Source organism: Biomphalaria glabrata, chromosome 6 (genome assembly GCF_947242115.1).
Source record: "Biomphalaria glabrata chromosome 6, xgBioGlab47.1, whole genome shotgun sequence".
Lineage (NCBI taxonomy): Eukaryota > Metazoa > Mollusca > Gastropoda > Planorbidae > Biomphalaria > Biomphalaria glabrata.
This window is the reverse complement of record NC_074716.1, coordinates 26,910,117-26,925,002: the sequence shown is the minus strand read 5'-3', so window position 1 is coordinate 26,925,002 and position 14,886 is coordinate 26,910,117. Positions and strand designations below refer to the sequence as shown.

General features: G+C 38.5%; 1 protein-coding gene across 1 annotated transcript; it reads right to left on the bottom strand.

Moving 5' to 3' along the window:
- Positions 1–8,434: 8,434 nt before the first annotated feature.
- On the bottom strand, positions 8,435–10,104 carry LOC106070581 (transcription factor mef2A-like). Its single transcript, XM_013230517.2, has 2 exons — positions 9,379–10,104; positions 8,435–8,500 (listed from the first exon to the last, which is right to left on the bottom strand). The coding sequence occupies exons 1-2, from the start codon at positions 10,102–10,104 to the stop codon at positions 8,435–8,437; spliced, it is 792 nt and encodes a 263-aa protein (XP_013085971.2).
- Positions 10,105–14,886: the final 4,782 nt, after the last annotated feature.

Below are 14,886 nucleotides of genomic sequence, written 5' to 3'. Positions count from 1 at the left end.
TTCACACAACTTCCGAGTGAAGCCTCTGTTTCACACAAGACAACACTTCCTGATGAAGTGTCTATTTCACACAACTTCCGAGTGAAGCCTCTGTTTCACACAAGGCAGCTTTCTGGTGAAGCCTCGTTTCACACAAGACAACTTCCTGATGAGGCATCTGTTTCACACAAGACAACACTTAGTGATGAAGCGTCTCATACCGGATAGCTCTTCCAGAATACTGGTCTTCAATGTCTCTCTCCTTCCACTTTTCGAGTGACCACTACATACAGACACTGCTCAATGAATCGTTTAGGAAATGAACTATTGAATAGTATCTTATCTTATCTTATATAATACAGACGTTACTTCAAAAAAGAAGATGATTACGTCCTACGCGTCATGCATTTAGTCATGCATATTAACCAATGACTTAAATTCTGCCAAGTCACTGGTTTTCCTGGCTAGCTCAGGCAACCCATTCCATGCTCTAATAGCACTAGGGAAGAAGGAGTATTTGTACAAATTTGTCCTAGCATATGGGACGAGGAATGTGCCTTTATCTTTGTGTCTTTCAGAGTATTTTATTAAATTTTGTTTTTGTATTTGAAGATTATGGTTCAGTGTTTTATGTATTATTGCTACTTTACTTTTGAGCCTTCTGTCCTGAAGGCTTTCTAAATTTAGTGATTTTACTAAAGGTGTTACTCTAGTCAAATGTGAATATTCGTTTGTTATGAATCGCACTGCTCTATTTTGTGTCTGTTCTAGTTTCTTAATGTTTTCTTGAGTTGAGGGGTCCCAAACAGAGGATGCATATTCTATTATTGGCCTAACCAAGGTTAAATAACATTTTAGTTTTATGTTCTTATTTGATTTATAGAAATTTCTTTTAATAAATCCTAATGCTTTGTTTGATTTTTTTGTAGTTTCATCAATATGTGGATTCCATGACAGTTTTTCATTTATTATAACACCTAGGTATTTTGCGTTTTTAGTCTGTGTTACTGGTTTGCCATGAATAAGATAAGTGGAATTAATAATTTGTTTTAGTTTTTTTGTTACTCTTAACAACTGACATTTTTCTGGGTGGAAAGACATGCTCCAATTTGATTCCCATTTCTGTAATTCATCTAATTCTCTTTGTAAAATATCTGTGTCTTGTGTTGTTTTTATTGTTCTATATATTATGCAATCGTCTGCAAATAATCTGACTTTTGTTCCTGAAGTAATGCAATTTGGTAAATCATTTATGTAAATTAAAAATAGTAGTGGACCCAAGACTGTTCCTTGAGGTACACCTGAGTTTACTGTTATCGGTGTTGATTTAGAGCCATTTATTATTACAGTTTGTTCTCTCCCTATCAGAAAGTCTTTAATCCACTGATGCAGTGGACCATTAATGCCGAAATATTTTAATTTCTTAAGCAAACTATGGTGGTGAACTTTGTCAAAAGCCTTAGAAAAATCTAGTAAGATAGCATCTATTTGTAGTAGTATAGTATAGTATAGTAAAATGTGAAATCATTCCTCATTGCAGTTTCGTATAACCGTTAGCCGTAGAAAAAGAAAAAAAAATGTTACTTTGATTCAAGATGTATTTTGTCTTGTAGTTTCAAGGCACTTGAACAGATCGGCCGATCAGTGCACTACATTGTTGTTGTTTTTGTGTATTTCACAGACTGCAACCAAATTTAAATTTAGTAGCAAAATGATGTCTGGGAGAATGAAAGTCTTGCTCAGTTGAGAACTTTATGATTATTATCACAAAGCTAATATCAACATACTCACTGTCTGTAGGGGGTTTTGATTTTACGTTCTATGTTACTTCTGCCACATCCAATCTCGAATCAAGTTGAAATATTGCAATTATTTTTTTGTAGCCGACAAAACAAAACAATTTAAATAAATAACTAATTACTTAATAAAGTAAAGTAAAGTCATTAGCAAAAAACTAATCCCATTTGGGCAGCTGTTTAAGAAAAATATCCATAAAAAAAGCTAAACAGATTCAAGAAATAAAAAAATCACCCTTTGGGTCAGGATTTTGTGATTTTACCATCACAAAAGAGATACAAGACACCGATAGCAAAGACAACAGATATTGTTGCTGGTTGCAATCTTCGGTGATATAATAATTAAATAGAAACAATTTGATATAAACTTTTCACATGTAATCTGGTGTGAATGTACATTTTGTTTTTTTTCTAGTTACAATGTTTTGTTTGGTGTAATGCACAAATTGTAAGACAAATTTCCATATGGATAATAAAGATTTATATTATTATTAATTATTGGTAGTTAAATTATTTTGTTTGGTATTGATCAAGAGAAAGAAAAATTAATTGACTTGAATTATTCCCCTTTATACTTTGTGAAGTATAATTATGTCATCACTTCAAAGTTCGAAACTAACAATAGAGAACTATGAAACGTTCTCTTATTCATAAGCATTTCGATGGCATAGCGGTTAGTGTATTGGCTTGAGGAGGCTTGAGCCCTGAAGTTCAAATTCAAGTCTTGCAGCTCTGCTACTCCGGCCTTCTGTAAACACTGCTAATCACAACACAACACATCAACACATCAAGAACTTGACAACAAGGCTCCAAATAATCTGGTACTTTAATAAGGGTCAAATAAAACAGCCAATACGACACTTGGCAACACAATCAACTGCTACAACATTAGACCGTATATCACTGTACTAAACTCATAACTCTACTGTCTCTTCCTGGACTCGTACGTTTCACTGGAGGACTGCACCAGGACCGACTTCATGGCTGACTAACAGTCCCGGTCTCAACGCTCTCCGGTCTTGAACTGCTGCTTTTCTACACACTGTGTCTGGTCCGCGAAGGCTTGTGATCAGATGACCCTAACACGGGCGCTATTCACGTGCAAAAATCATGCCAGTACTGTCCCTTGCCTTTCAATATAGCACGCTAAACTGTACTACTGGCATGTGTCACCTATGTCAGCTGATCACACACAGTTAACCCTATTGCGTCGCGAATAGGGTTATAACAATATAGTGTTATAAACCTGGTGGTGGCACAGAGAGGGGTAGTGGTGTGTGTGTAGTCAGCCGACGCAAATCGCCCCAGGCCAGCGCTCGACGAGCGGTCAACCGTGACGAGTTACGACGGTCAGCCGAGACGAGTGTCAACACGGCGGTTCGGGAAGGATCGACGTCGTGAACAGAGCTCAGGAGCGTCACGAGAGTTGTAGTCATCTGAACACCTAGAAACGTCGAGCGGCGTTCTGTCCGGTTCGAGAAGGCCAGTAGGGACCCTATATAAGAGCGGAGGTGACGCAGTCAAGACGGTTCAGAAAGGAGGTTCACGGCAGGGGTTCAGAGCCCGGTTCACTACAGTCCGGTCGACTACAGCACAGTTCAACGGTGTGGTTCTGTACGGAGCATTACGACGGTTCAGTGCGGAGTACTGTCAAGTACAGTTGAGACGGCTGGCGTCTTGATCTTGGTCTGCGATCGAGTCCGACACAACGAGCCTAGTGTGTGAAGTCAGTCCTGAACTGTTGAACCCAGTGCAAGCCCGGAACGAGACGGAGAGGCCAGTGCAAGAGTTGATACTACGGAACGGTGTTATCGGAGAGATATTTGTACAGTGTACGTGTTGCCAATTGTACAGTATTGGCTGTTATTTATTCAACTATTAAAGTGTTACGTTACTTTGGAGCCCTGAGTTGTCAAGTTCTTTAAGTTGGTGGTGTATGGTGCAGTTTGCAGAGAGCCTGGATAGTGAGATTCGTAACAATATATATATATATATATATATTGTTACGAATCTCACTATATATATATATATATATATATATATATATATATATATATATATATATATTACATTTAAAAAGCTATCAAGGTACATTGGTAACCATCACCCAGATACTCCCATCTTCCCCCCCCCCCCTTTTATTACCAACTGGTCCAGACAAGTGATAGGATCATAGCGCGGTGAGAAAGCTAAAAGCTGAAATGACCTTAAACAAAAACAATTGGATACAAACATTTCTAATCGCACAGATTTATGATTGTTCCGATCTAGTACAAATCTAATAACATGGCTGATCTAAAACAATTGATACAATGACACTTGATATAAGCTTTGTTTTTAAAAAATAGTTACTTTTTCATATTTTTTTGTTCTCTTTACGTTGTATTCTCATTGTCTGTTTCCTGGTACTGTAGGAAAGTCTTGGAATAACTTAAGAATTCATAAAATGACAATAGGTTTGAGGAGGGGGGGGGGGGAATCATCATAAATTAATATTTCTAAGTAAAAAGAAAAGAACTTTCTGACCTTTGACCTACTTTTAGGAAACCGATTATCAGCATCTGTCAGAATAGATAAATTCTGAAAATTACTCTTATTAATAAACATCCAACAGTAAATTTGGGGTTCATTCCAAAAATGACAACGTGTGAGATGGCTTCCTGTTTTGGGAATAGCTCTGCTAGTAAAGACCTCTCGCTTGCTCTCTCTTTTTCCATTTGCGCAACTATCTACGTAATTAATTTGTTCTGGATCTGCGTGCAGAGTTGAGCACAAAACAACAACAAAACCCATTCCCAAGCCATTGTTCTGTCTTTCACAGCCAAAGAAGAAAAGATCTGTGTCGGCGAGCTGGTCACAAACAGATCAATATGCCAGCTAATTTAATATCAGTGGAACTAAGCAGGGCGAGTCTCGAGCGTGACAAATTTTATAGGTGCTCTGACTCGTTTCCCGCCAATTTCCACGTCAGCTCTATGATGGAAACACAATAATTTGTCTGTGTATTAGAGAAGTTCCTTGAATAGAGACTTGGCTAGGACCAAGGCGTAAACACTGTGATTTTTTTTAAAATAACACACACACACAGGGCTTTTTATTCTCTTTGACGTTTGGATAAGGCTTGGAAGAGATGCTCACTTTGTAATACAAGGCTATAGTTTTAAAGTACAGAAAAGCTACACGATAGATTGAACCAATTATTGCATTGTGGACATTTAACTGCAAGACAGGTTAAAAATAGAAAACACAATAAATCCTAGTCATATCTGAGAGGGGAAATTGTGGAATTTAAGGATTATTTTTCTGTGCCATTTAAAGAAGAGAAGGCGCGGTGGCTGAGCGGTAAAGCGCTTGGCTACTGAATCTGGGGTTCCGTGTTCAAATCCTGGTGAAAACTGAGATTTTAAATTTCGGGATCTTTGGGCGCCTCTGAGTCCACCCATCTCTAAAGGGTACCTGACACTAGTTGGGTAAAGGTAAAGGCGGTTGATTGTTGTGCTGGCCACATGACACCCTCGTTAACCGTTGGCCATAGAAATAGATGACCTTTACATCATCTTCCCCATAGATCACAAGGTCTGAAGGTCTGTTTTATTTTAAGAAGGGAAGTAAATCTCTTTTTATTTCCCAGAAGTTTCTCCGGAAGAATTGTGGAGATTTGAGAATAATCTTCCAATATGACTTAGTTCCATATTACATGTCTCAATCTGTTGGTTTTAGATGCTTTACAGTAGAACCAGAGTTTCCTTTCCGGTGAGCGGTCCTGGGACTCTCAAGAAATGGATCATTGGTGGCCTATGACCTCTCACCACCTTGGTGATGTAATCAAAAAGAATCTTCACATGACATTTGGCGCCAAATCATATTGCAGAAGTTGATTCTCCCAACACCTGGAGGTTGTCTCCTGAAGACTTTAGTACTGCAAGATAGAGGGGGGATGGGGTGAAGTCAGACTTCTCCTCTCCTAAAGGATTGTCTAAATCGGCTGACGAACGCCATCAGCCAGAAGCTTCCAGTATTGATGCTCCAGGTATCGGCCTTCAACCATATTACGTGCTGCCATAGTAACTAATTGTAATTTGACTACCCTATAACATTCTCCTTCCATAATGTATGGCTTCTTCTGTCTCGGAAGACAATGGCTGCGCCCTGATGATTCACTGGCTTTGGTTTCGTCTTTAGACGGGGCAGAATCTGGAGTGACTGATCAATCCAATTCTGGAGCGGCAGAGTTTACCACAGTTCGTGCATGTGTATGCATCTGTTCTAGGGCTAGCTGACAGTGCAGTTTCTTTTTCTTTCTCTTGACTGACGCAGTTTCGTTTCTTTTGCACTCGGCGAAGCTCGTACCAGCACGTACAGTCTGTCTCCATGCTGTCCGGTCTTTGGCTATCTCTTCCCACATACTTTGTTCGATGCCCGTGGTTCTCATGTCTCGTTTGCAGACATCTCTGTAGGTTAGTCTTGGGCGGCCCTTGGGTCTTACTCCCTGTGCAAACTCAGCGTATAGGATGTCTTTAGGGATTCTTCCATCTGGCATGCGAGTGACATGTCCGAGCCAGCGTAGTCTTCTCTGAGTTAGAAGAGCTTAGATGCTGTGCATATTGACCCGCTTCAAAACGTCCTTGGTTGGAGGCATGATCCTTCCATAGTCCTTTATTTCAATCACTTCCAACTTACTTTACTGATTTAACTAACCGACCTATATAAAGTAAGTAAAGTTCGCTTTCATATCTTTACCGATTTAACAGATGTGGCATATACGGTTAACGAGGGCGTCATATGGCCAGCACAACGACCAACCACCTTTACTTTTCCCCAGCTTATGTTAGTTGGACTCAAAGGCTCCCCAAAGATTCCGAAATTAAAAATCCCATTCTTCACCAGGATTCGAATCCGGGACCCTTAGGTTCAGAAGTCAAATGCTTTACCACTCAGCCACCTCGCCTCCAACCCAACGACCTTGACTCTCCCCAACTTAAGTCAGGTACCCATTAGACATGGGTGGACTTAGGGGAGACTTAAGATTCCCTAAATTCCAAAGCCCAGTCTTCTCCGAGATTCGAACCCAGGACCCCAGGTTCGGAAGCCAAGCGTAAACCACTCAGCCACCGCGCCCCGTATAGCGTGGAAGAGTTAGTTACAATCAAACACACACATACACACACACATTTGAAGCACTATTAAATAAATAAATAATACATTCTTCTTCTTCTTCTATTAACCAGCTTTTTGCTGCTGAGCTGTGAGCTCTTTTGCAGACTGTGCCAAGGAAAAAAAGTGTTCTGTTCTCTTCAGTTGTTCAGTACTGCTGTACAGGGTGTTGGTTATGTTGGGCTGAAGTGGTGTATTAGGGTCTGCCTAAGGTCGATTAGGAAGGGGCATTCAAAGAGGATATAGTTTACGGTTTCATAAGGGTGGGCGCAGTGCAAAGGGGGAGTTGTGTGGAATTTATTTTATTGAGATGGTAAAAACTGGACAGTATTAACTTCCTCCCCCGCAAAGTGCAATCTACAATCTACCTACTAAGGACAGGACACACAGCTCTGTTAAATTACCATTACTATAAATATTAGATAAAATAATGATAATTTTCGGTACTATTTTATAATGAGCGAGTGACAAACACTTCAAACATGAAATAGGTGCACCAGTAGATACATTATAAGAAAACTAGTGAAATAGGTGCACCATTAGATACCTTAATAGGAAACTAGTGAAATAGGTGCACCAGCAGATACATTATAAGAAAACTAGTGAAATAGGTGCACCATTAGATACCTTAATAGGAAACTAGTGAAATAGGTGCACCAGTATATAAATTATAAGGAAACTAGTGAAATAGGTGCACCAGTAGATACATTATAAGAAAACTAGTGAAATAGGTGCACCATTAGATACCTTAATAGGAAACTAGTGAAATAGGTGCACCAGTATATAAATTATAAGGAAACTAGTGAAATAGGTGCACCATTAGATACATTATAAGGAAACTAGTGAAATAGGTGCACCAGTATATAAATTATAAGGAAACTAGTGAAATAGGTGCACCATTAGATACATTATAAGGAAACTAGTGAAATAGGTGCACCATTAGATACCTTAATAGGAAACTAGTGAAATAGGTGCACCATTAGATACATTATAAGGAAACTAGTGAAATAGGTGCACCAGTATATAAATTATAAGGAAACTAGTGAAATAGGTGCTCCAGTAGATACATCATAAGGAAACTAGTGAAATAGGTGCACCATTAGATACCTTAATAGGAAACTAGTGAAATAGGTGCACCAGTATATAAATTATAAGGAAACTAGTGAAATAGGTGCACCATTAGATACATTATAAGGAAACTAGTGAAATAGGTGCACCAGTATATAAATTATAAGGAAACTAGTGAAATAGGTGCACCATTAGATACATTATAAGGAAACTAGTGAAATAGGTGCTCCAGTAGATACATTATAAGGAAACTAGTGAAATGGGTGCAACAGTAGATACATTATAAGGAAACTAGTGAAATAACCCTAAAACTCTTGTCCTCGTGACACCGTCACAGATAGAAACCAAGCCAACAAGCAAGTCGCCGAGAGAGAATTCCACGAGACGTATTCTTGAGCCTGGTGTATTTAACTGTCCCCACATCATCATCCAATGATTCATGGGATACCAGACCCATAGTATGTCATTCCATATCTGTACTTTCTGTTATGGTTGTACTTTGCCTAAACGGACAAGAGACAGAGAAGATCTTGAATATATATCTTTTGTTGCTACCCAACCTGGACAGTTAGACAACAGAAAGACATTTGCCGTGGAGTTATCCAGTTAGATGACAGGTCAACCGAAGTTTATAAACAACGTGGTGGAGGCAGTCGCCGTGACGTCAACGCGAAACATTACACAACTTTAGCGAGACTAGGTCGACCTGAAATCTTTTTTATTTTAAGACCATACATTGCTTGTAGGTCTACACAGTTCATTTTAAAGGCATGCATTTGAAAGCTTATATCACTCACTTTGTCTGGTAAAAAATTTATAAATGTTATTTCTCTCATACCCAATCTCGGATCACGCTGAAATTTTGCACAATTATTTCTTTTACCTGACAGTACAAGAATAAAACAAGTAACCAATTAGTCAATTTAACTATTCATTATATCAATCATTGTTTATATCAGTCATTGTTTACATCAGTCATTGTTGATATCTGTCATTGTTTACATCAGTCATTGTTTACATCAGAGACAGACACACAGAGAGTCAGAGAGAGAGAGAGAGATACACAGAGTCAGAGAGAGAGATACACAGAGAGTCAGAGAGAGAGATACACAGAGAGTCAGAGAGAGAGAGATACACAGAGAGTCAGAGAGAAACACACAGTCAGAGAGAGATACACAGAGAGTCAGAGTGATACACAGAGAGTCAGAGAGAGAGAGAGAGATACACAGAGATTCAGAGAGATACACAGAGAGTCAGAGAGAGAGATACACAGAGAGTCAGAGTGATACACAGAGAGTCAGAGAGAGAGAGAGATACACAGAGAGAAAGAGAAAGTAACGTAGAAAGAGAGAGCGACAGTGACAAAGAGAGACAGAGAAACAGGCAGATATGTTGTGACGTTGAGATGTTGTGATGTGATTTTGAGATGTTGGGATGTTGGGATGTCGAGATGTTGGGATGTTGAGATGTTGAGATTTTGGGATTTTGGGATATTGGGATGTTGAGATTTTGGGATTTTGGGATGTCGAGATGTTGAGATATTGAGATGTTGAGATATTGAGATGTTGGGATATTGGGATGTTGAGATGTTGAGATATTGAGATGTTGAGATATTGAGATGTTGGGATGTTGAGATGTTGAGATATTGAGATGTTGGGATGTTGAGATGTTGAGATATTGAGATGTTGGGATATTGGGGTGTCGAGATGTTGAGATATTGAGATGTTGAGATATTGAGATGTTGAGATGTTGGGATGTTGAGATGTTGAGATGTTGAGATATTGGGATGTTGAGATATTGAGATGTTGAGATATTGAGATATTGAGATGTTGGGATGTTGAGATGTTGAGATATTGAGATGTTGGGATGTTGAGATGTTGAGATATTGAGATGTTGGGATATTGGGGTGTCGAGATGTTGAGATATTGAGATGTTGAGATATTGAGATGTTGGGATGTTGAGATGTTGAGATATTGAGATGTTGAGATATTGAGATGTTGGGATGTTGAGATGTTGAGTTGTTGAGTTGTTGAGAAGTCGGGATGTTGGGATGTTGAGATGTTGTGATGTTGAGATGTTTGGGATAGTGTTTACTATTAAAACCCATTATGAAGATTTGACTATCATTGTACAGCACGTAGACCTAAGACATCAAGTAGCATACAATTTGTGTCAAAGCTTCTACTCACTCTGTCTGTGTGATAGTTTCTACACGTTATGTCTCCCACACCCAATCTCGGATCAAGCTGAAACTGAGGAATCAATTGGAAATGATTACAAATTATTTATTTAACTATTTGTCATTAATTATTTTGTTCGGTATCTTGAACAAGTGAATGAAATAGTACTTGACTGAATTGGTGGTTTAAGTTGAACTAGTCCCCTTTATAGATCGTTGTCTGAGGCTTAGTGAACACAAACCTGAAATAGAAACAATAGATAACTATACAATCTTCCATGTCCATACGCTCTTCGCTAGCAGAGTGGTTACCGTGTTGGCTAGAGAAGCCTGAAAAGGCTTTAGCTCAAGAGTTTAAATTCAGGTCTTTTTTTTTTATAAATAAATTTAAAAATCATCCAGATATCCCGTTCATTCTCTCCCCATCCCTTTCCAACTGGTCTACAGAAGTGATAGGATCATAGCGTATTGAGAAAGCTAAAAGCATAAAATTGCGTTAAACAAAAACAATTGGTAAAAATATTTCTAATCAACACAGATTTGTTATTGTTACTTTAGATCGATTACAAATTTAATTAAATTATCCAAACTAATTGAAACACCTAATATTAGCCTTGTGGGTTTTTAAAAATATTTTTTTAAAGTATTTTCTTTGTATTTTGCTTGTTTAAAATACCTTTCATTTTTACTATGTAGCATTGTCTATGATATCGTGTGTCGTCTTTTTGTTACTTAAACTTTACTTCATGTGCTCTTAAAATGTCATCATGACCTGATATTCAAATGCTAAATGCAAAATAAAAAAAAATAATTTATTATTCATAAAGATTGTGTCGTATCGAGACTTGAAGCAGAAATCTAACTGGAAAAAAATATTAAGAAAAACAAAAAATCAAAAACTCTCGGACTAAAACAACTTCATGAGTTCAATGATTTGAAGACGATTGTTTGAGTAGAACAATATACCCTTTTTTTTTTTTTTTTTGGAATAGAAGGAAGAAAGTAGAGCCATGTTGGGAATAGGGTCAAATAAATTCTCTTCCAGTGACATCCTGTTCTATTGTTGTCTGGAGTAAGAAGATCCTCCTAGCGTGAACTCAGTAGGAGTCTGTCTTGGTGAGAGCCATTTTACTGTGGGCCAAGGAGCCATTCTTGTTACATCATAAAACCTGGAGAAAAAAATTAGTGGGTGGAATGGGGGTTGGGGTGGGGGAAGAGAGAGAAAAAGAGGACCACCACGTAATGGACGCCATAAACCAACTGGGGATGGGGAGAGACTAGGGATACCTTACGTGAAAGAATGGAAATAGGACACCACTGCAGGAATGTCTGCAGAAACTTCTCCCCCCCCCCCACCAAGCTCCTTTTAAATTTCACCAACCCAGCGCCTTCTAACCTTACAACTATTAGAAATCGAAATATATCTATTTGAAAGGGACATAAAAAAAAAAGAAATAAAATACAGTTGTCTGTGGGCAGTCAAAAAACTAAGAATACATCATTGACTTTTTAAAATACAGACAAATATTTGAATATGTGAAATTATATGAAATAAGATTTAAGACAACGCCCATGCTACACTACAGGTCAAGACAACGCCCATGCCACACTACAGGTCAAGACAACGCCCATGCTACACTTCAGGTCAAGAAAACGACCATTCTACACTACAGGTCAAGACGACGACCATTCTACACTGCAGGTCAAGACGACGACCATTCTACACTGCAGGTCAAGACGACGACCATTCTTCACTGCAGGTCAAGACGACGACCATTCTTCACTGCAGGTCAAGACGACGACCATTCTTCACTGCAGGTCAAGACGACGCTCGGGCTACACTGCAGGTCAAGACGACGCCCATTCTTCACTGCAGGTCAAGACGACGACCATTCTACACTGCAGGTCAAGACGACGCTCGGGCTACACTGCAGGTCAAGACGACGCCCATTCTTCACTGCAGGTCAAGACGACGCTCGGGCTACACTGCAGGTCAAGACGACGCCCATTCTACACTGCAGGTCAAGACGACGACCATTCTACACTGCAGGTCAAGACGACGCCCATTCTACACTGCAGGTCAAGACGACGCCCATTCTACACTGCAGGTCAAGACGACGCCCATTCTACGCTGCAGGTCAAGACGAAACTCATGCTACACTTCAGGTCAAGACGAAACTCATGCTACATTTCAGGTCAAGACGTCGCTCATGCTACACTGCAGGTCCATTAATTAAAGTTTTATTAGTTGAAGTAATATTATTAGTTGAAGCTGAATGTTTTACTAAGTGAAGTATCATGTATCTTTAAGTTTTATTTATGAAGTATCAAGTCAAGTTGTTATTGAATTGAGAAGTTAATTTGATGTGAAAGTTGATGAAGCATTATTAAAGAAGTTTGAAAGATAATACAGAGATGTTTCTTTACTTTATTAATTATCAAGTTTGATCATATAATTCCCGGCATGTGTGTTTGTCACAGTTACTAGCATGACGGCTTGATCAGGATTGAGACATGAATTTGAATTCAGGTCATTTCCTTTTTTTCTTTATTATAAATGTTTTAAAACGTGATTACTGTAAATTTACCCAGATATTCCCCCCCCCTTTTTTTTCCAATTATTTTTTGGCAACTGGTCCAGATAAATTAGAGGATCATGGTGTCAGGTGAGTTTACAGGTCTAGGGTGTGACTTGCCTTGCCGGGTTCCCCACCTCAACGCTGAATATTAACTTTCTGTCGGGGTTGTACTTTAGTCGTGGCTCGTCTGCCTGGACACCCCTAACAGTCTAGCAATCAATTTATGAAATGAGTATCAAAGAATGAATACTACAAATAGTAACGTTTACTAGTCAATAACGAGATTGCATATAACAAAGCAAAGGTTTAATGGAGTAATGATATGATGTGGCATAAATGATGAATAAATATTAATATTATTTACAAGGGCAAATACAAGTGATATATATTAGTCCAATGAGATATAGCACACCTTAAGTTCAGTGCCACAATACGATCAGGGCTCGCGAAGCCCACAGCCCAATGCCATGGATGTAAGGACCAAACCATAACAATCAGGTTTGCCTACAACAGAGTCCCAAGCCTACGTCCCTAAACAAGAAAAATACACATTCCTTGAGACCGCCATTCACAAAATTCTTTTACTTAACGATTTTAAAACTACAACGCCGAAGAGTAAAGCAAAATAAACTAACTTACCCATCATTGGAGAAGAACTCAACAACAGAGCGACTGCTAACCAGCAAAACAAACAGAGCTATGACATCAACATAGCGCGTCCTTAAGAACTAAGAACAAACCATTATGGTGCATAAAAGAAAAAAATCAAGCAAGAAGCAACTCTAAATGCGCACGACACATAGCGTATTGAGAAAGCTAAAAGCATGAAGTAGCGCCAAACAAAAACAATTCTAAAAATATTTCTAATCGCCAAAATTGTTGTTGTTGGTCTAGATCTATTCCAAATTTAATGACATGACTGATCCAAACTAATTGATAAAATTCGTATAAGCTTTTTTTTTTTTTTTTTTGTTTGTTTGTTGTTGTTGTTTTTCTTTTTTTTTTTTTTTTTTTTTTTTTTTAAAGTATTTTGTTTTCCTTGGTAAAAAGTGCATTTTTGGTTTTGATAACGTATTTAGTTTAAACTTAGTAGCGCTAACAGTCTTCAATATTGTCTCATCCGTCCCTTGATTTGCGACGTAAAGGTCATGGGACATTTCGGTCAGCAGCTGTTCTTGGCAGGATATCAAGAGAGAGGCCGGTCCATCCTTTTACTTTGTCCAGTCAGTTTTTCTTTAGACGACCCTGAAAGTGCTCCCTTCACTGGACCTTGAAGGATGACTTCTTAAAGTGAGTCATGTCTGACACTATGACGACCCTGAAAGTGCTCCCTTCACTGGACCTTGAAGGATGACTTCTTAAAGTGTGTCATGTCTGACACTATGACGAACCTGCTCAGCTTTCCTCCCTTTAAAGTATACGTGTATTGCTTCCCTTTACCACCCGAGTGTTGACTCTTCAGTTTTTCTTGTATTTCTGCAATTCTTCTTTCAACTTCAGTGTTCAGGGTCCAACTTACACTAATATACAACGAATTTGAGACCTTTAACAAAAAATACAGTTTTTACTTTACTTGGAAGCCGATGTTACTTTTGCAAATTTTCTACAGTTTACTCTTGAAGGCGGTTACAAGCTTAGACGAGCTTTAACTCAATATAATTCAGTAAGGTGGAGAAGTGCAGCTCGGGCCAGCTTGTGAGTTGAGTTATACAAGTGTTGAAATATGTTCGTTATTTCGGAAGCTGTAATCTAAGTTAAGCTGAGAATTTGAGATTAATAGTGTTTTCCAAGTAATATGAAACAACTTTGAACTTTTTAAACTTACCTAGTGCTCATTTTACCGCCCGCGTCATCCATAAACTGATTCTTTTGGACAGTCAAGATGACGTCAGAATTGAGATGGCAAATGTTATGCTGGAAAGGTCGAGCTGTTAGTGTGCAGTTACGTGCAGTTACATGATTACCATGTCTTCCACTGACCCACATTAACACTCTTAACAAAAAAAAACTAAAAAACATTCTTTTAAAAATAAATGCTAAAAAATATTTCAAAAACAATTCTTTACTTTGTGAAGCGTAAAAAAACAAACCAACAACACCATATGAACACATGTGAGACGTTTGTTTCCTA